Source organism: Polyodon spathula, chromosome 8, assembly GCF_017654505.1.
Source record: "Polyodon spathula isolate WHYD16114869_AA chromosome 8, ASM1765450v1, whole genome shotgun sequence".
Taxonomy (NCBI): Eukaryota; Metazoa; Chordata; class Actinopteri; order Acipenseriformes; family Polyodontidae; genus Polyodon; species Polyodon spathula.
In genome coordinates this window covers 41906246-41928124 of record NC_054541.1, presented here as the reverse complement: position 1 = coordinate 41928124, position 21879 = coordinate 41906246, and the positions used below count along the sequence as shown (strand labels likewise).

Here is a 21879-nt window from a genome sequence, read left to right as displayed (position 1 = left end):
TTATCAGTATGTTTGCATAAAACATATGAAAAAGAAACACAAAGATTATAGACTATAATCAATAGTTCAGGAGGAATGTTGCTTATGACATCACAATGTTTAAATCAATAGTGTAGTAAATGTTTTTCATACACAGGGTTGCAGAGGAAGGCATAATTTAACACAGACTATGTATCAACTATAAATACAGACAGTATCAAGTGTGTGCACAGAAAAGATTTGGGGTAAACAGCATAACACAATGAAAATAGTAGCCTATGCAAAAGAAAATCCCACCATTTTAAAGGACTAAATAAATCAAAAGTTAAATGGCTCAATTTGTGGAAAATAATGCAAATACTCCATTACCATTTAACTGTGTTCATATTTTAATATGAACTGGTTTAGGGCCATCTCTCTTTGGCACACTTATTTAAATCATTTTGCTAAAACTGATTTTTTTTTTCTTTTTGAAGTTGTTGACTCCTTGCCAAACGAGCAGCAGCTGATATTCCATTTCATTTCAAATGACAAGAAATGTAGTTCCTATCTTGTAAACTTAAAGTAACATATTTTTTATATATAAGAAAAATGGTTTGTTGTTAACATAACCCCAAAAATTACATATTTGTATTATATATATATATATATATATATATGATATATATATATATATATATATATATATATATATATATATATATATATATATATGTATGTATATTGGTGTCTGGATATTCTGTTCGAAATCAAACAGTATGGTACATGTATGAATCCATACCAATAACCTTGCTATCCGGTTACTACGGAAACCGCCAGCTCGAAAGACTGCAATGTGTGGATTCCACTGAATGACACCTCTCTGGTTTCTTCCTCCCAGAAGCCAATGCAGCTTGTTTGCTTTGACACGGAGGAGGTGCCAATGGGGTGGATGCTGCTGTGCCCATAACACCTTCAGACGGCACTTTCTGGGGGTTCTGACTTTTTACTAATGTAGGAAATTCAAGTTTAAATATCTTTCTAACAATGCGGCGGTACCTCCGCGTGCTCCTCGGCTGTATTTTGTTTAGTTTCTGCTCTATACTGTATGTGTTTAGCCAGCTCGCTGCGTCTCTGGAGCCGTATGACGGATGGATGGGTAGGAAACCACAGCAGAGAACCGCTTTTCCGTGGGGGGAGAGTGGACACGGAGTCGGGAAAGGGGCGGGAAAAGCAGGCCTGGAGGATCAGCACTGGTCCAATAGGTAAACATGAACTTTATATGCCATATACAAACGTGACCACTGCAGTCCGTTTCTTTAAGTAACATTATAAATGTACTGTCAACCGCACTATTTGTGTCGGTCTGTATCACTCGGTTAAGTGAAACTGAACATGTCTAATTTATTCATCATAACGTCGTTGAAGTGAATTATTCTAGCAGCATGTTGCCAAAACTTTGATTGCGTGCAGCAGGTGATCCCGCTTTTTATTGCATTATCAAATAAGCGGTGACTGTCATCTTAAATTCATTGTGAAACTGAAATTGGTATGATTAGGGTTACAGCGACAACTTGCTAAGACTACTTAAAACGACGTTATAATCATTGAAGTACCAACCAGTAGGTCTCCATGTACAGGCTGCTTCGAAAATCTGAAGAAAAATAAAATGTACAAATAACCTAATCGTAAAAGTAGAACAGGTTATTAGTAATAATCTATTTTTTGAACAGTACAAAAAAAATCAAATCTAGATCCGCATCTCCCAAGATAAGCATTTTGGAAAATATAGCTACTTTCTACGTGTAGTTGTAGATACAACAGGACATAAGTACAGTACGGGGATATTACAGTCAATTCTATATAATTTGGTAAATACTGTATATATCCGAAACAAAAAGGAAGTTGTTAGGAAACTGTAGCGTGTCTGCTTGAGGGCGGGCGGTTCGATTCTGGACCGCGGAAGAGGAAATAAAATATATTATTATTATTATTATTATTATTATTATTATTATTATTATTTTATTGGCTTATGTAACTGCATGCCAAAATAAATGTAATCCAGTTAAAATGTTAAGGTAAGGATAGCGTTAGGGTTAAGCATACCGAAGGTGTATAACAGCATGCCAAATATAGCGTTATCCGTCCCCACGTTTTGCTACAGCTGTTTAAATAACATGTGTAAAAAATGTACTCTTTATTGCTAACATCCTGATAACTTTTTACACTTACGACTTTGTTCAAGTCTGTTTAGCTTAGCTTTGAAACCGACTTTAAAGTTACATGTGTAAAAAGGTATTGGAATGTTAACAATGAAAAAATTACTGGTATGTCATTTCAACAGTTGTACCAACACCTGGGGAGTGGAATCCTGCTACTTACTGCTTGTCTGGCTGCCAGATGCATGCAGCAGTTTTCCAAGTACTGTACAACTCCTTCATCCTGGTGGTGCCTGATTAGGCTTTACAACATATACTTATTGTGCTGATCCTTTCTGATGGTAGATAATTGTTCTGCTTTTGTATGTGTTTTGCTGCATTTTTAAAACATTTGCTGACCGTTAGCATATTGAGCAGCTTGATGGAAGTTGGTTGAACATCTTCTGAAACCCAGCATTACCAGAACATTACAGCATCTAACAATGCTGCTGTAACTGGAAGAACCATTTAGCAAAATTATCCTACTATACCGTGGATCACGTCTTTATCAAATTCTGAAAAAAAAAGTGACCCATACTTGCGTGATTGAATTGTAATTGATCAGCTATGTGGTATAATTACAATTATGCAGATGTGCCAAGGTTCAACTGTAATTGCAATTAATTAAATTACACAGATACAATTGTGATTGATCCCAGGTCACACAGTAAATGGCTTTTTCATATGTTACATTTTCTGAATGTTTTCTGCATGTAGAAACCCTTGAAATTGAAAGTTGTTGGAATCAACATTAAAAAGAACTATATGTGAAAACTAACGTTTGTAAAAGGTACTACAAGACTTTAAATTTATAATTTTACATCTTAGTTAATCAACTTTGCTCTTATTTTAATTGTTTAAACAGTGGCCACTACAGCAAATCAATTGCATTAACCCCAACACATGTTGGCTTGGGCTGGCAAAAAAGCATGTTAGTGTGGTAAATTTTATCAGAAGGGCAATACAGTACTGTACGTCCTGGTGTGCTTATAGGCTAACGTCTTATCAAATGCCCCCCAAAATCAAACTTAACAGAAATCAGCACAAGATACAGAGCTGTGTTTCTGTCGTCAACACAGCAAGACTGTGAATAATTTACAGCCTTTGTCGTGGCAAAACCATTTCAGAATGTAGACGTTCCTTTTCTTTTGTTAATGAGGGTAACATGGGCCTCGAGAAGTTGATTTCTTCATGTAATCTTGTCTGTTGCCTTTCAGAGTCCTCTGCATAATATAGTTTCAGTCAAAAATGTATAGCTCAGTTGTTACTGTATACCACGGATTCACAAATAATTGGCTGCTCTGATGCGAGTTCAGTGAAAGGCGGTTTCAGTATAGTAAAAACACAAAAATGTAATTTTTTGAGGTTCGAATTGAAACAAAATTGAAAAGAACAAGAACAGCAAGTTTTGCTTTGCTGTCTGTGCTTTTGGTAAATTTTTGTGAATGTTTAAACGCCACACAGGTGTCAGTGTTTAAACACACACAGAGACACTCTTTATATTACCTTATGATGTATACTGACAGCTCTGGTTAGTATTTTGTATTTTTTAACATTGTAAGAGATATGATCGGTGGCCTGTTTTTAAAAAATGTCATGTGAATGTAATTCAGTTTTTTTGGTGTAGTTTGCTTAGACAAGACTTCTTTTTTTTCTTTGGCTAAAAAAAATACTCCTTTCTGACATTTCTAATTTCTGTAAGTGCAGTGCCAGCCATCAAAGCAGAAACCGGATGGATTAGTCTTTCAGCCCTTGGCCTTCTGACAATACCAAAGCTTGAAATTCAGGTTGATCTTGGGGAGCCAGTTTTTTCTTTTTGTTTTTTTAACGTACATGACAAAGAAATAGGACTGCTGGTATATTTACAAACTATAATCAAAATATCTTACGATGCAATCTTAATATTTCTATGTGTAATAACATGGAACCAGAAGAATGACATGAAACTGTATTTAACTGTAGAACACATTTTTATTTACATTCCATTTAATGCGGCCATAAAATGACAAACGATTAAGTTAAATACTGTAACTCTTTGTATTGATTCCTGTATACAGTTATTTATTTATTTTATTCACTACATCAGTTCTTTTTTTTTTTTTATTAATAAAACACTTAAGTATTATTAGATTTTGGCTGTTTAACACATCGAGAATATAACATTTAATAAAGTAATATTTGGACTTTTTGAATAGGGCACAAGCTTTCTTCAAACAATAATTGCAATATAAAGGTGTCTGCCAAATAAATAATAACAATATAGTTTTTTTTTATTAATAGGTTGAAAAAACAAGTTGTGGTTTTTTGTTTTCTTTTGAAAAAACAAATTTAATTCAGAAACAAAGCCATTTTTAAACTTCTGTTTTTCATTTGATTTACTATTCAAATGTTACAGTTATGAAATTGAATATGCAAAGCAAGTTTTCAACTATAGTTGCAAGAAGAATGGATACAATTAGAAAGTAATAAGACAGACAGTAAAATGCAGAGATTGGGTAAAACAACTAAAAAAAAAAAACCCTGCCACAACACTGTCACTGGTGTGTAGGGTAATCAGGATGGCACTAATTCCACATGGTGAGGTTTTTAAATTGATCTGCAGAGATACTGTCTCTGATTCATTCATGCATGTTGGAAGAGTATGTGCTTTCGCGATTGCCCATACAAAAGTGTGTACTGTACTATGGATAGTAGTGTTTCAAACCTTTTTCCAACCCCTGAAGGAAAACATGTCTGCTGCTGGAATATGCCACCTTCTATACACAAGGCCCATTCTTTTTTCACCTTCTGATTGGTTATTTATATTCAGATAAGTGCTAGTTTATACATAGCATGTTTTGTCTTGTCCTGTCAGGTGTAAGAATTTTTCAGTGTCATTCTGGAATCCCTATTGGAGACTGCCCTCTGGCGTTTGTGGAAAGAACTGCTTTTGGGAAGCTGCTTTTAGGTAGGCTTGACTTTACAGGACTGTAATAGTATACAGTAATCAAATAAATGGAAATTAACTTATGTTGATTTGCATGGATGCAGTTAATAATGAATAAATAAAATAAACATTTTATAACACAATAAACTCCCCAGTATGTAATTCTGTAAAAGGTAAAACTTGCAGGACCATAAAGTTGTATTTAATCAGATATGGGAATGTGTGGTTACTGTAGTTAATCACCACTTTTCTAATAAATATGGGCTAAGGGTAGTTGCTACTCAGTGCCTTAAAAGGGACAATCAGAATGCTTTGCCTGTTGAAAATAACCTACCCCAGTAGCCCTTTTACTGTCCTGAATCAAATACTAAATTGGTCATCAAAATTCATAAATTCTTAGGGGTCTTATATCCTTATAATTGCTTTGATTTATTAATGAATTTGTGTATTTGTTATGTTTACTTACTGAACAAATGGTATAAAGCTGAAAGAAACCATATTGCCGACCATTAATGACCCTGGTTTAAGAATATTTTAAGCAGAGTAAAAAAAAAAAAAGCATTTTGAAAAGATGCTAAAAAGAGAGCACTTGGTAATATCATATTGGGGGGGGGGGGGGGGGGGCAGAAAAAAGCGCTCTGTAGAGATCATTTAATCCACCATGTATGGGGTTGTTAAACCTGGAAAATAAATCAGAAAACATTATCTTCATTCCAGCTTAGATTGTTATGTAGAAGAAAAAATTTTCCCCCAGCAACCAATTTCAGAATCCGACTCGTAGTAGCGCCCAATTGCTGTACATGTGTATGGATGGATCGGTTTGTCCTTAGTCATTTAATCCTAAACATAAAAATTAGTATTTATTTACTAAAGTTTTTTTTTTTTTTTACAGAAAATGTAAAACCTTTATTGCTATAGATTGTTGGTCCTTGATAAAATACTTGATTGTTTGTTTAATGGCAACTGTTTTAAAGCATAATCTGAAATGTGTGTGCTCTGATTAAGGATTATTCAGACAATTGCTGTACAGTTCATTTTCTGTAATTTGTCTGCTATAGCTGCTGTACGTTATTTCCACCAAGAATTGGTCATTGTGTCAGAAATTTATACATTTTCAATTAGTTTGTCTAGAAATGTTTGTTCCTAATAGATTCTGTGGTGACTCATAAGAACTATATATAACTCTTTCAACATTGCAGACCTCTATAGCAGTCTAACAAGGTTACAGGCTGCTCAAAGCAGCAGATTATTAGCCTAATCCACAATACTAATATATCTATTTTTATATTTTTGAGCCTTTGAAACCTTTTTCTAAGATTTCATTTTTTTTGTTGATTAAATTATTAGAATTGTTGAGACTATTTATTAGATTAACTGTTATATAAAATGTCTCTAATTGAATTAAAAAAAAAAAAAAAATTCTCCAAACGGTTGTGAATGCTTTGCCAGCTGATCTTCATAACTTTGGTACACAAAGGGCCCTATTTGAACAGTGGTGTTATTTAAAGAACAGCTTGTGTGAACAGAAGTTGGTCCTCTCTGTTAAAACAGAGATGACTGCTTTATGGGAGAGGACTGTAAATAATAATGTTTTCAGACACACAGTATAACCCATGCTGCCAGGAAGGTTTATGCTAGCTTCTTCATTTACAGTGCCTACAGAAAGTCTACACCCCCGTGAAGTTTTTTCATATTTTGTTGTGTCGGTGCCTCAGAGTTTCATGCATTAAATGAGGATTTTTTTCACCTATCTACACAGTAGATTGTCATCTAACTCTTAAACATTATATATATTATATATATATATATATATTATAATATATTATATTATATATATATATATAAAAGATCATAATTGGATCTAGTATTAACCTATCTCCACCCCCTTGGGGGAACTCGATTATGATCCCTTCATGGAAACCGTCGTTAATGTCGACATTCAGTCAACTCTATCACTTAGTGAAAACAGCGACATGAAACAGAGGTACTTTGCTCCATTCATTTTACCTTCTCTCCTGACAAGTGCCCCAGTCCCTGCCGATGAGAAACACCCCCATAACATGATGGTGCCACCACCATGCTTCACAGTAGGGATGGTGTTCTTTGGGTGATGCGCTGTGTTGGGTTTGTGCCAAACATAACTGTTTGCATTTAGGCCAAAAAGTTCCATTTTAGTTTCATCAGACCACAAAACTTTTTGCCACATGGCTACAGAATCTCCTGAGTGTTTTTTGGAATACTTCAAGCAGGATTCAAGGTGACCTTTCTTGAGTAATGGCTTCCTTCTTGCCACCCTAACATACAGGCCAGATTTGTGGAGTGCTTGGGATATTGTTGTCACATGCACACTTTGACCAGTCTTAATAAAAGCCTGTAGCTCTTGCAAAGTTGCCATTGGCCTTTTGGTAGCCTCTCTGATCAGTCTCCTTCTTGCTCGGTCATTCAGTTTGGAGGGACGGCCTGATCTAGGCAGGATCTTGGTGGTGCCATATACCTTCCACTTCTTAATAATCGTCTTGACCGTGCTCCAAGAGATATTCAAGGCCTTTTTTATACCCATCCCCTGATCTGTGTCTTTCAACAACTTTGTCCCGGAGTTCTTTTGAAAGTGCCTTGGTGCTCATGGTTGAGTCTTTGCCTTGAAAGGAACTACCCTGCAGAGGGAACCTACCGGAACTGCTGAATTTATCATGAAATCATATGAATCACTACAATTTAACACAGGTGGAGGCCACTTAAGTTGGTGTGTGATTTTAAAGACAATTGGTTACACCTGAGCTAATTTAGGATTGCTGTTACAAGGGGAGTGGACACTTACTCAACCAAACTATTTCAGTTTTTATTTTTAATAAATTTTCTACAAATTTCTATAATATTTTCACTTGGAAATTGTGGGGAAGGATGTGTAGGTAAAAAGAAAAAAAAAAAAAAAATATTTTAATGCATTTTAATTCCAGGCTATAAGGCAACAAAAGGTGAAAACTTTGAAAGGGGTTGTAGACTTTCTATAGGCACTGTATAAATATAGCCCCAGATGGTCACTGTGGTACAAAATCAAAATCTTAGCACTTCAGAGTAGGAAATAAAAAAAGGCAAAGGCACACACATCCCAATAATGTTCTTGTACTATTGAGTAGAATATAGAAAGCAAGAATGAAGAACACTGTTACTGCTTGAGCAAGCTGTGTCGTTTTGTGGGTTGGACAATGCAATATAAATATCTAGCATTTCACTGTTAATGGGAAGCTGGGCCTGCATGGGCTGCTGGAATTTGAAGTGACAAGTCTATGAGATGTTTTAAAAACTGTTCTGTGTACACTTTGTGACCAGTTCTTGGTACTCACTGTATCTTGATCCTTCAGGGAATTGGGAAATAATTTGTAGTTAAGTCTGTTCTCAATGTATGCAGGATTCTAAAACCCTGTATTAGGTTGTTCATGAAACAAAACCCTTATCTTGAGTTTCTCATCTGAGAAACTTGACTTTCATAGTTTTATCTACAGTAGGGATTATAACCTTTAGAAATGCTTGAACTTTTTTTTTTTTTCTTTTTTTTTTTTACACAGATACATTATGAGAAAAGCAGATGCCTCAGATCCCTCAAACACACCTGTTGAAACGATGCACCTTGCTGTAGTGGCCTGTGGCGAGAGGCTTGAAGAGACTGTTACAATGTTGAAATCTGTAGTTTTATTTAATATCAAGCCCATTCAGTTTCACATCTTTGCTGAAGATAATCTGCACATCAAATTTAAGGACATAGTAAGTAACAGCAATTTAATCTGCCGTACAATTCAGTTTTTAAATAACATGATGGTGTTCTTTTCAGCCATTGAAGTGGCTTGCTTATAATATTTGCCAACAATTTTAGAAATTGTAGAAGAGTATGACTATTTTGCATTAATTCACTTTTGTCAAAAAAACTGTAATCTCTCTGGATCCCACACTGTTTGTTGCATAGCCTCTGTAGAGCTTGAAGAAACATTTAGGTTATAAATGGGGTATAGCTGAACTGTTAATAGTATTAATACACATACCAAATATGATTGTAAAAATATATTAAAAAAAACAAAAAAAACAACCTATGATGTATTTGTTTTAAGTTATAAAAACAGGAGCTAATACAAATCGGTAAAAATCAACACACCATTATTTTCTTTGTTGATGCAGCTGGATTCTTGGTTGGAGTCTTATCGTTTAAAGTTCAATTACACTGTGCACTCCATAACATTCCCCAGCGGGAATGCTGCAGAATGGAAGAAACTGTTCAAACCTTGTGCATCCCAGAGGCTCTTTCTTCCTGTAAGTACAACTCTTATCTTTAGTAACCCCCCCTCTCCTCCTTTTTTTTTTTTAATTGCTGCTTTGGTGACTTTAGCTCCTGCTTAAAAAAAAACAAAAAAAACACTATAGATACTTTCAATTTGGGGCTATTTTAATATCCTTCTAGCCTATCCGTTATGGGGTTGAACATTCAATCTGTATATTTAACTAGGCTTTGCACCAACCATTGTCGAGGTGGACAACCTAAATGACAGAGGGCATATTTCAAAAGAAAGAAAGGTTTGCTTTTTCATACCAACCATGTACTTGCAGTAATGACAGAAAAGAAGGCTTATTTCTGGAGAGGAGACGCAGGAAAATTTTATTTCTGGTTGTAAATAGAAGTAATTATTACAGATCAAGTGAACTACTGTCTGTAATAATCGTACAACAAGCAATTCACAAATTCTACAAATGACACAGAAAGTACAGCTACCAAATAATGTATTCAGTTCATTCAGTTTATGTTATGTCTTACCTGACAGGATCCTGCTTCACACTTTGTTTGATGTTTTCCAGATCATTCTTAAAGATGTGGATTCTTTGCTGTATGTAGATACAGACATTTTGTTTCTGCAGCCAGTGGATGAGATTTGGTCTTTTTTTAGAGAATTTAATTCAACTCAGATTGCTGCAATGGCACCAGAGCATGAAGAGCCTAGCATTGGATGGTATAATCGCTTTGCCAGGCATCCTTTTTATGGCAAGACTGGAATCAACTCTGGAGTCATGCTGATGAATATGACTCGGATTCGAAAAAAGTATTTTAAGGTAGCCATTTGTTTTTTTTTCCCCATTGATTTGATGTATGCTTCTACTGTTAAGTATTTAATTTGTCACTTCAAAAGTATTTTAAGGTAGCATTTTTTTTTTTTTTTTCCCCATTGATTTGATGTATGCTTCTACTGTTAAGTTTTAAGGTAGCCATTTGTTTTTTTTTCCCCATTGATTTGATGTATGCTTCTACTGTTAAGTATTTAATTTGTCACTTCATTGACACATGTATGATGAGTAGAGCTTCTGTTTTTCTGGTTTTATTAGTTGTATTTTTTGGTGCTTATTTTTAGCTGTTTTCAAGCTTTACGTAAATGTTTTTTTTTTTTTTTTTTCGGGGCTTCCGTTTTTGATATACTGTGTGAAATTAGTGTTTTTGGTTACTTTCCAAAATGTTTGAGCGTTTTTTTGTGTTAAAATATGTATAGTGACGCGACAGTACTTGCACACTTAAATTGTACCTTATTTCCATTGCTGTCTTCCACAACAAAATCCCTATGGTCACGGGCACATTCTTCTGGGGTTTTTGTGTGTGGGCATTTTTGTACAATTCTGTTTTAAATCCTCCGTATCTTAACAGTAATACAGCTTTAAATCCCGCTAACAAGCCTCAATTCTAATTTAAATCTCGCAAGCGGAGTCTCCAATAGAAATGTAGGAATGTGCTGTCACTCAGTAGTTGGGGCGGGTTTAAAGTATTCAGAGTGAATCAATGATAGATGCAAGTCAGGAAGGCGCGACATGTTGATGTTCCTGCAGAAACCAGGTGAAGAAAGCAGAGTCTAATTCATTGTCTTTAGTGCAGCACATTTTTTCGCTACAGCAGCCCTCTTTGGAGTACCAATAAAACCTTAGTTTTTCTGTCTTTTTAGCCATCCACGCAATGTAGATTCTGCAACATTTATATCTTTTGAAACTGCTGCTTGAGTTTCACATTTTCTTACTGTGTCCACTGCATCAAGTTTCATTTTAACAGAAAGATTTTCTTTTTTTGCTGTCTGCCGTGATTCATACTGTATGTCTGGAATGTTCACCCAACGTTTGCGTTTAATGGGGGAAATGGGAGCCACGAGGGACTGCAATTTAGACAACTCTTACCTATTGCATAACATTGTATACTGTTTGTAGAGTAATTTAAGTAGTTTTCTGGTTAATTAATATAAGCAAACAGCAGGTGGCAGAGTTATGTCATGCAGCTGCATAGGGTGATGTGCGAATGGTGTAGAAATATTTTGATATTAGAGCTCTTATTTTGTCATCACGATTTTTAGATAAGTGCATGTTATGTTTCAAGTGTTTCATATCAGAAAACTAAAAGGTTAGGCTAAAAGCTCTTGGTGTGTGACCATCTAATTGGAGTACACATTGTTCATTTCCCTTGAAATGTTGGGAACCTGTGAGCCACCAAAATGTCAGCCTTAATTCTCATACCTGAAATGGTGCTTTGTCTAAGAGTAAAATGTCAACCTTATTTGTTTTTTTTTTTTTTTAACAGAATGATATGACCACAGCACAGCTGCAGTGGGAGGAGATGCTAATGTCTTTACTTAAAAAATATAAACTGAACATAACCTGGGGAGACCAGGACTTACTAAATATCATCTTTCATTACAACCCAGGTGAGCTTGATTAACAATTTATTAAACTACATTTGAGGGAAAACCTTATTTCTCAAAAGAAAAAATGATCATATAATATAACGTGGGTCATGCTTGTACAATTTGGGGCAAATAATCATTTTTCATATGGTACTTTCTTATGGTACCAAATAAAAATAAATAAATAAATAAGCATATAGGGGTATGAGGGGTTTAGAAATTATTGCCATTTGCAGGCAACTCCTAAAATGATATAGTTTATGGTTTAGTAGTTTTATATGCAAGGTTATAAAGAAAAACTGAAGCTATAACAAAGTAAAAAAGAAGCCCTTGGCAAAATAAATAAATAAACAAACGAGTAACAGAGCCCTTTGCAAAGCAGAGGAAGAGATTTTTTGCTTGTACAATTTGGAGCAAATAATCATTTTTCATATGGTACTTTCTTGGTTGACTTAACAATGCAATCTATTGTTGAAGATGACTTAAAAACTTTCTGCTGTAACCGAAAAAGAACAAAAACATGTTCCACGATGCTTCAGATAGTGCAAGCAAATTATTTGTATGTCAGTTTTAGGGTATGATTAAATACATACTTAAATATCCGTCTGATACAAACCACTGAGAGATAGCTATATTTAAACGTGATAAGCATTCAGAGCTGACTCTCTTCAAACACACACACACACACTCCTTTTATGAATTTCATCTATATATATTTTTTAAAGTGATTGATTAATAGCTATAATAAATCTCAATCTGTTTGAACCCTGCCTAACCTTTTTTTCTGATTTAGCTACAGACTGTATGAGGCCATAACTGATCTAGCTGTTAAATCAAAATGCAGGAATGTTAAAGATGAAGCTTTGTAAAATAATGTCATGAAGGCAACAACCCACAACCACCACTAATCAAAAAATATGTCTACATGAAAGCTGTAAGAGGAGGTTAAGTGCAGTTTATGTGACGGCATCTACTTTGCAAGGCTTTTAAACCATGTTCCAAAAATGAAAGTAAACACAATAAATTAGACTGAGTCTACTTAATTTATTAGGCAGTATGCCTAAATATAGATGCTGCCACTGATGATGACCTGCTGTGAATCTTACCTGTCTATTTGGAAGCTTGCACTAATATGAAAGAAATATGTTTCTCCCATCCATCCAGAAAGCCTTTTTGTATTTCCCTGCCATTGGAATTATCGCCCTGATCACTGTATTTATGGCAGTAACTGCAAATCTGCTGAAGAAGGAGGCATCTTCATTCTTCATGGAAACCGGGGAGTTTATCATGATCATAAGCAGCCTGCTTTTAAAGCGATCTACCAAGCAATACAACAAGTAAGGAGTTACTTGTTTAATTATTTTTTTGTGGGAGTGGGAAAACTGAGAAACAAGCACGACACTGATGCATAATAGACCATCTTCACGGCAACCCCACTACATTATACAAGTGATGTATACTAAAGTAAATTTACCAAGTGTGTGTATTACTGGTGTTTCAAAATGTGCTGAGTGTCTTTGTAAAAGTGCCACATTCTTGTGTTTTTTTTTTTTTTTTTTTTTTAGTTCTCTTCTGAGGACAGAACCCTTTCTTGAGATAAACTGGTTATACGAAGGGAGTGCTTTATTGGCTGGTTCCACAGAACCATATGTATCACATATCTTTAAATTCTTTACTTAATATAAGATTGTGTGTTGATCTGTATCTCTGAAACCAGATGTATATCCTCTACATTTCCCTACATGGGGTGTGAAGCATGTCAGTGTTGCAGAGGCTTCAGTACACAGCACACCAGTTCCAGGTTCCTTTGTGGCCCTTGCTGGTAATCTTAGAATCTTGTTACCCATTATTTGGTGCTTCCACCGGTCAAGTAACATTTCTGTTTAAAAACAGATGTTATGTTTATTACAGTTTGGAGCACGCCCTCTTGCGTTGTAATGTAGGCTGAAAACTTCAACACATACTTTTTAAGTTATATAGCTAAAAGCTTCCTAAAGGACAATGTTCTTGATTAGAATTTTGCAAACTCATAAGGGGTGATTCTAGAGTCTTTGATGTTGCTGTAATACACCAACGTGGAATGGGCCAGAAGCACTTCAAAGTGGCATATTGACTAGGCTGCCTAACTGCCTGGTACATTTGTACATGAAACTGAGTCTGTAAAAAGTAACATTTTCCATTGATATTCATGTAATCTTTTACCATATTATCAGTATGTTAAGGATCATTGCCTTGCTACTGAAATCCTGCAGGGATGGGTGGGGAAATCAGCATTTCTTTTAACTTGGCAGATGTTAGACAATTTTCACCAAATCACTTGCCCAAATTTGCACAGATACACCATCAGGTACCTCTGCAGCTGTTATGCATCATTTGCTATCCTGCTTTTCTGCTGTGACCTACCATTGAATAGCCCCCTATCTGGTAAACAATGGTTTGGTTTACATGCAGTTTAGAAACTCCAAGTTCTTTCTTGTCTTGAGAATGTGGTGTAGCACGCACATATTATGCACATTCCTTGCACTGTGGCCAGTGCACGGTTAAAACATGGTCTTGCTAAAAAGAGTGGATAGATTGTCTTCTCACGCTAAAAAGCAGCTCAAATGGACTAAAAATAAAGGTTTTTTTGCATTGCAACAAGTATGAAAGCAGTACCATACTGTATGTTCATGACACTTCAGCAGTGAAGATCCTGTTTGTGACAACCTAACTTTCTACAATATAAAGGCTGTATCAAGCAGTTCTTTATTAACAACTGAGATCTGCTGAAAGTAGCCCTGGTAAGCTTCTTTGACCAAATAAAAATAAATAAATAAGTAAGCATATAGGGGTATGAGGGGTTTAAAAATTATTGCCATTTGCAGGCAACTCCTAAAATGATATAGTTTATGGTTTAGTAGTTTTATATGCAAGGTTATAAAGAAAAACTGAAGCTATAACAAAGTAAAAAAGAAGCCCTTGGCAAAATAAATAAATAAACAAACGAGTAACAGAGCCCTTTGCAAAGCAGAGGAAGAGATTTTTTTTTTTGCCCTTTACACTTTAGTTGTTCTCGTTTGTAATCAGATCGCTGATATATATAAATTTAGTAATCGGCAATTGATTTTACCCCATTTGAAATGTCCAATTGTATTTTTAGGCTCAGCTACCAACCCTTGCGCTGACTCGGGAGCGGCGAAGACGAACACACGTCCTCCGAAATGTGTGCCGTCAGCCAACCACTTCTTTTCACTCTGCAGGCCCGCCATGCAGCCAACCCAGAGCTACAGTGTCAGAGGACAACGCAGCTCTGGGTGGCATTCGGCCAATTGTATGCCACCCCCTGGGAGCTCCCGTCCACAGTAGGCAGTGGAATAGCCTGGACTCGAATTGGCAACCTTCAGGCTATAGGGCGCATACATACAATGTCATACATTCTCTAAGTCGCATCTATGATTGGTACCTACAAAGAAGAAAAAAAAATCACGTTTGTACCTCGTAATGTATTAAATTAGTGTAGCTGGGTATTCATGCCAGTGGTCTCCTATATTATTGCTGCAGGCTACCGACCTCCAGGCTTGAGCTACAGTGTAGTGTTGAAGTAAAATCTCATAAACTTAATTAAACTTGTTAGGTTATTTGAATTTCGAAGGAAAATTTCTCTCCCTAAAAGAGTGACAAAAAGGTGAGGCAGATGAGTACAGTACCTATCAGTTTTCAGGAAACAATACAGTCAGTGTTGTCTTTCAACAGAATCATTCTTAGTCTGTAAATGTGTATTCATAGTTTCTCCTTACTGGAAAGATTGTGACAAAATCCTCTGGAGAGAGTAAGTCCTGTGGGACAGGATGGCTTGAAATGAACAGAGACAGCTTTTCTTTTCATTCCAAGATGACAACAGCTCCTCTCCAAAACTAGATTTTCATTGCTAAGAAAGTGCTCCAGCATTATATCGCTGAACACACTGAAGGGTTGTAAAGATGTGGTGCCGATGGTGCTTTTAGGATCCAGGATGCTTATCTGGACTATGCACAATTATCCACATAAAATCAATAGAAGGCAGCTATTATTGCTGGTTGATGTGTATATAGTCGTAAATTAATGTACTTTTGGTGACCTAGTGCTAGACCAAACTGAGGTAAATGAGCTCCCATAAAAATGTAATTTCTCCTTATTTCCTGTGAGCATTGGAAAAGTAGTTTCATTATTGGAAAGAGAAATTACATTGATGCTTTATTCATGATATTACTGGAAAGGGCCAGTTCAGGGTATAATAAATGTTGATAAAAACTACATTTAGGAGTCTAAATGGTTTTAAAGTTTTTTAAACACACACAAATAAAGCTGGTTATTCAGGAAAGAGTTTATGCCCTTGTTGATAACCGGGAAATGTTTTATATTGAATAACAACTTGTCTCACCAACGTGTCTCAGTAAAGTGGTTCTGTAGGAGTTACGAAGTTGATCAAAACTGCAGCCTTTTATGGGAAACACTGCTTTTTTTTCCTGAAATCCCTTTACAAATTGGAAACTCTGAGTGTAATTTTGCCTTTTCCTAGACCATTTTACTGTTTTTAATTTTTGTGTTTTTATGTTGCAGTACACATTTGGAGATGACCCAGTCCATTCTCTCCTATACCCACTTCAACAAGAGCTACGAAAGACAACACATACTTACTGTGGAAAAGTACACCACTTATTTACAAAGCAATTACAAAAGAGTTTAGGAATGATTCAAGACAGAGTCTCAAGAGGAAGGTAATTGTGTTTACTGATATGTTGATACAAGCATTCCCGTTGAACTTCAGGAACTCCAAACTGCGTTTTGTCATCACGGGGAGCTCCTCTGTAGAACCTCTGGAAGAGGATTATCAATTGGTTCTAATCCAAGTCCTGTATGTTCAGACTTGGGAAGAATAAATTCTACCTTCTCTGTTTTTGCATTCTTACTTCCAAGCTGTGAAAGCAACGTATCAATTTGCAAAAGCACTAATCTCACTTTGCTTTGTGTGTGAACCCAACTGTTCCTTAATTGAGGTTTAATTTTGTAACAGTCAAGGGTGTTAGGTTGAAACAGTTGACAATCTGCATCTTAATGTTTCATGTGTTTTAAATGAATGTGTGACTGAAAACCTTTTTTGACAATCATGTGTTAACAGTAAATAATTTAGAAGTAGTAATTAAAGACTGCACTAAAGACTGTTCACAGTAATGGGTTAAACACAGCTGAGGATTTTTTAACAATCGTTAGTTTTAACTGTCTTGTAATACGTTAAAATACAATCAACCTTGTTTATTTAAAAGACCAATCTATGACTAGAAAGCCAAATATTTGGATTTTCCAAATAGGCTCTGTCCGAATGCATACTATTCCAATACTTCTTGGCTTACCAGATAACGTATTGATTATTATTTAACAGCCAGTAAAATTGGCATGCAATAGACCTGAGATATATATATATATATACATACACACACACACACACACACACACACACAGTATAATCTCTCATTTTGATTTTTAAACATTTTCCGTTTTACTTTTTGAAAGTACTCTTTTATTACTACTTAGTCAGGAAGACGCAGTGCCATTGTGTCAGAGTGTTTGTCTAATTAACTAACTTTAGTTTCTTGTGAACATTCAGAACATTTATCTTTACGGTTACAGTTTCAAAAAGTGTAGTGACCTTGTGGCAGCTACTCAAAAGATTTCTCATCTCAAAATTAAAGGAGATTTGTATTCCACTTACAATTCAAAGTTACTGTTTTTTTCTCAGAAATGAAGACTGATGCATGTCTGTGTTCTGAATAAAACCACTAAACATCTGGAAGTGTCTTGTATGAGATCAGTTATGCTATGCTTATTGTTGTTTATGCCTGAAAAAGATTACTTTTAAAATGTCAGCTTTTTCATAGAATTTTGTTTACTGAATAAGAATCTGTTTTAAATGCAGTAAAATAATCAAGTTGCACTGAATGTAGTATACAAATAGAACATGTTTTTGGATAGAAATTGTTACCCAGAAGTGTGAAATTTCACGTTCAAACGTTTGATATATGTGTGCTTTTTTAATTGAGCTGTATTTCTGCACATAACCACAGAGGGGGAATTTGTGTTATGTTTTATTATCCTCTTTAACAAATAAAACAAGAGACACATGATTTAATAATGGCTACATGAAAGGATATGTCGAGTTAATAACTCCCCATTTTTGGGTTGAATCCATAAATAAGAACCTTTAACAATCACATACTTCAGAATGGGTAATGGTGTTCTCAGTAAAATCTGTACTGAGAATCAAAAGAAACTTCTAACTATTATAACATTTATTTTTGGGGAAAAAAAAAAGGTACACAAGTGATGGACATTGACAAAATGTTTTTGGTTTCTTTTTAATCACTCGATCATCCTTGACCATGACATGCTTCAGTGGCTAAGACTGATGCATATGCACTTAATTAGTGAGACAGTTGATTGGACACTGCCTATGGAGTGATTTCAGCTGTTGAACTGCAAGCTTGTATAAAAGCAATAAAGAGAATCACAGAAAAACACCAATATGCCACGTCTGTCAAGAGAGCAGCGCCTTCGTGCAGTCGGCATGTTGGGTGCTCACAGTCAGCAATTTCAAACCTGGCGAGACAATATAACCAGACACACTCTGTCAAGGACAGGCCACGAACTGGGCGACGTATGGCTTCTAGGGCTCACTGATCAGGCAGATGCTTATCCAGGCACTACAACAGGAATGGGCCAGGATTCCACAAGACAACATCTGAAACCTGGTGTAAAGCATGTGTCGCAGATGTATTGCTTGTATTGCTTCCAGTGGTGGCCAATGACTTTCACAGTGTCCCCTGTCCCACCATAACTTTAGAGAGTAAAATGTCCATTGTTAATCAGCACAATGATAAGTCACTGCACCTGCTCTAAAACAGAGTTTGTGATTATTTGAATGTAAGTGGCAAGTTTCTTTTGATGCTCTAATACAAGTGGTAAGTTTCTTTTGATGCTCAATATACTTTAGTATAGGAATTCTGTATATACTTGAGATTTAGGGCTGGTTTCACAGACCCCAATTAACAAGATTAGGTTAACATTACTTTTGGTAAAATAGTCCAAGACTAGTGCTAATCCGAATATAAAACCAGCCTACTTTTAGTTTTCTTCATAAATATACACTTTGAGTACATTTGGATCTGCTAATGTTAACCTCACATTCATCTGATTCCACAGAACCTGACTGGCACTAATCTTGGAGTACCTCGTGTTACATTTTAGGTTTTATAATCCAAGATTTGTGCTAATAGCGGTCATTTTGTGTGTTTCAATTAACTCTAGGAAATGTGTAATTTTAAATGGCAGCCTTGTTCGTGCTCCTCTCATACTAGCCACTTGTTATGAAAGTTTTCATATGTATTTAACAATGTCCAACATGTTTCTTTAATGTTACTGCTTACATTTTAATCCATGTGAATAACAGCTACTGTAATGCTAAATAATGACATTTTGCACAGTTGTATCTATACAGTATGTACATTAAACACCCTAGGTAAATGATAAATTCATTTTTGTAAGATTCTAACAAAATATTAACTGGTGTACATATAACATGTCATAAAAGAGCAGTTTACACTTTGAAAGCCTGTTACAATTTACAATGTTTGATTTCTTGAGGTGTCACAGAAGTACATCATTTTAAAAGTTTACAATCTTTTCATGTGAAGATGTATTCAGTTGTATATAATTTTTTATAATAAATTGTACATGTTGGAGGCATTCTGTTTTCCTGAAGTAATTTAAATTTTTTTTTTTTTTTTTTTTGTCGCCAAATCTTTTTATTGCTATTTTCAATGACAAAAACCCAGAAAATAGACATTTCACATAAGTATTAATTTTAATGAACTGATAAGCAAAGAACAAAGTGGTGGCAATATTTTTCACTGCTTCCTTGTTCAGGGGCCATAGATTGCACTTGAGATACCCTAGACCAACTTTCTACAAAAACAATGAAGTATAGGATGCAAATATCTCTCTCTGTAAATAAATAAAATCACATTTATTTATTTATATAGTTCAACAAGTCTGATAATGATTGTGTCTTTTTGATAGGGCAGTCTCCTACTCCTACAGCCTGACACTGCCCTTTTATTTGTGTCCCACATTTTCCACCAATATGATGGTTTATACTTTTTTTTTTTTTTTTTTTCCTGGTAACTCCTGAACAGTTTGGATGAATAGGGTTCATCTGTACTGTACTGGGGCGGCAGGGTGGCATGGTGGTCAGCGCTGCCAGGGTCCTGGGTTCAATTCTGGTGTAGGGGTCTGTCTATGTGGAGTTTGCATGTGCTCCCCGTGTCTGTGGGTTTTCTCTGGTACTCCGGATTCCTCCTACAGTCCAAAGACATGCTGTTCAGGTTAATTGGTCATTCTGAATGGCCCCCTGTGAGCGTTTGTGTGTGTGTATGGTGCCCTGCAATGGACTGGTGTCCCGTCCAGGGTGTAGTCCTGCCTTGCACCCTGTGTCTGCCGGGTTAGGCTCTGGCTCACCCCGACCCTGTAAAGGATTAAGCAGTTAATGATAATGGATGGATGTAAGACTGGGGCAATAGCAGAGATATATAATGTGTTGCTCACTGATATATACGGTACAGTGGCTGAGGATGCCAGAAGGGCTTCGTTCAGGTTTGCCTTTAAAACAAACGAAGTGCTGGTGGGATTGAGGAAACATTTTCTGCTTTGGTTTACAAAATAAAAAAAAAAATCTTGCTTAACAGAAATATCCCTGTTTGGTATGCATATTTTTGTCAGTAAGGTCTTGTGTATTCTCACCAGTGTGAGATTAGAGAAGGATGGCTGTGCCCCCACAAGCTGAACGATTGAATAATGGGCTGTTGCTCTGGACCAGTAGTGATATCCATGGCGACATAATCAAATGCTAAAAGACCAGCTAAGCATCATAACAACAAAGGGCTTTTTTGGAAGGTTTTGGAGAACATGGAACACTCAGTTTTTGTGGGTTAAAGCTGCAGGGTGATGCTTTCCATGTCCATAGACCGATAAATGACATGTGGACATACTGTGTGTTGCTAGGGAAGAAATCTACAGCTTGTAATTTGGTTAAAGTTTCCAGCTTGTGCAATATTGAATTAGGACTAAATCTCACAAGTACAATTGTATTTCAATAGCAAGAGCTTGGGCACCTGGGTACAGTGTACAGTGATAATTAGGACTGTAAATGTTAGTGGTAAATTATCTCAGTTACACCACAGGGAAATCCTGTAGGTATGACCGTATCGGCCTATTACAAAAATCACTGCTGTAGTGTGGGGAATTTAATTAAAAACAAAGGCTACAAAGTGATACAAATCTAATTTAACTGAAAATAAATACCCTAAACCGTTTTATCAGCCTGGTGTTCATTTTATCATATTTCTGTGTATCACAAAATGAAATGGCTGCTATTCTCATGTACTGTACACCACACAATTGTACTTTTACTCCCTTAACACTAAATCAGCGGTTTACATTATTGATAATGCAGTGCAAATACACACACTGTATACAGAAAATGCAGAGATTATGATAAAAGTGCATGAAAACTGGTGTTGTTAGTTACTACAATTAAAAAGTTTAGTAAACAATAGTGGGACATACACTGTTCCTAAAACAAAATAGGTACCTGGAGTTGCAGTTTTAATGGAAAATATGTATAAATGGAATAGGAAAACAACATTTGAATTAGACTTTTACTTTAAGAACCTTAACACAATTACAACAAATTGCCACCAGGTGGCACTGTAAATCATGACTAAACACAGTGTACAATAACTAACCACACAGTATTAGGCGATGCATAGGAATCACGATATTGAGATTTTGAATTTCTCTTGAAAACTAAATACCTAGGTAGTAAATAGACACATTTGCTACTCATAGGAGTATAAATGTTCTTAGAAATGTAATATTGCTTTTTACAGCCTGACAGCCTGATCCTTAATTATTCAACTGGTGAGGTGACAGAAAAAAATACTTGTAATGAACAACAGGTATAACATATACTTCTAATGAATGTTAAATAAGCATGTAGCCAGGGTGCAATTAAAACTTGTACTTCCAATGA

General features: G+C 35.7%; 1 protein-coding gene across 2 annotated transcripts; it reads left to right on the top strand.

Moving 5' to 3' along the window:
* Nucleotides 1-891: 891 nt before the first annotated feature.
* LOC121319971 (glucoside xylosyltransferase 1-like) lies at nt 892-17581 on the top strand. 2 transcript variants are annotated; one of them, XM_041258002.1, is made up of 8 exons: nt 892-1223; nt 5011-5103; nt 8649-8844; nt 9253-9384; nt 9925-10176; nt 11675-11798; nt 12942-13114; nt 16356-17581. In XM_041258002.1, exons 1-8 carry the CDS (start codon nt 1006-1008, stop codon nt 16515-16517), a joined length of 1350 nt encoding a protein of 449 aa, XP_041113936.1. In that variant the 5' UTR covers nt 892-1005; the 3' UTR covers nt 16518-17581. The 2 variants fall into 2 exon arrangements, with proteins under 2 accessions (XP_041113936.1, XP_041113937.1); XM_041258003.1 differs by lacking the exon at nt 5011-5103.
* Nucleotides 17582-21879: the final 4298 nt, after the last annotated feature.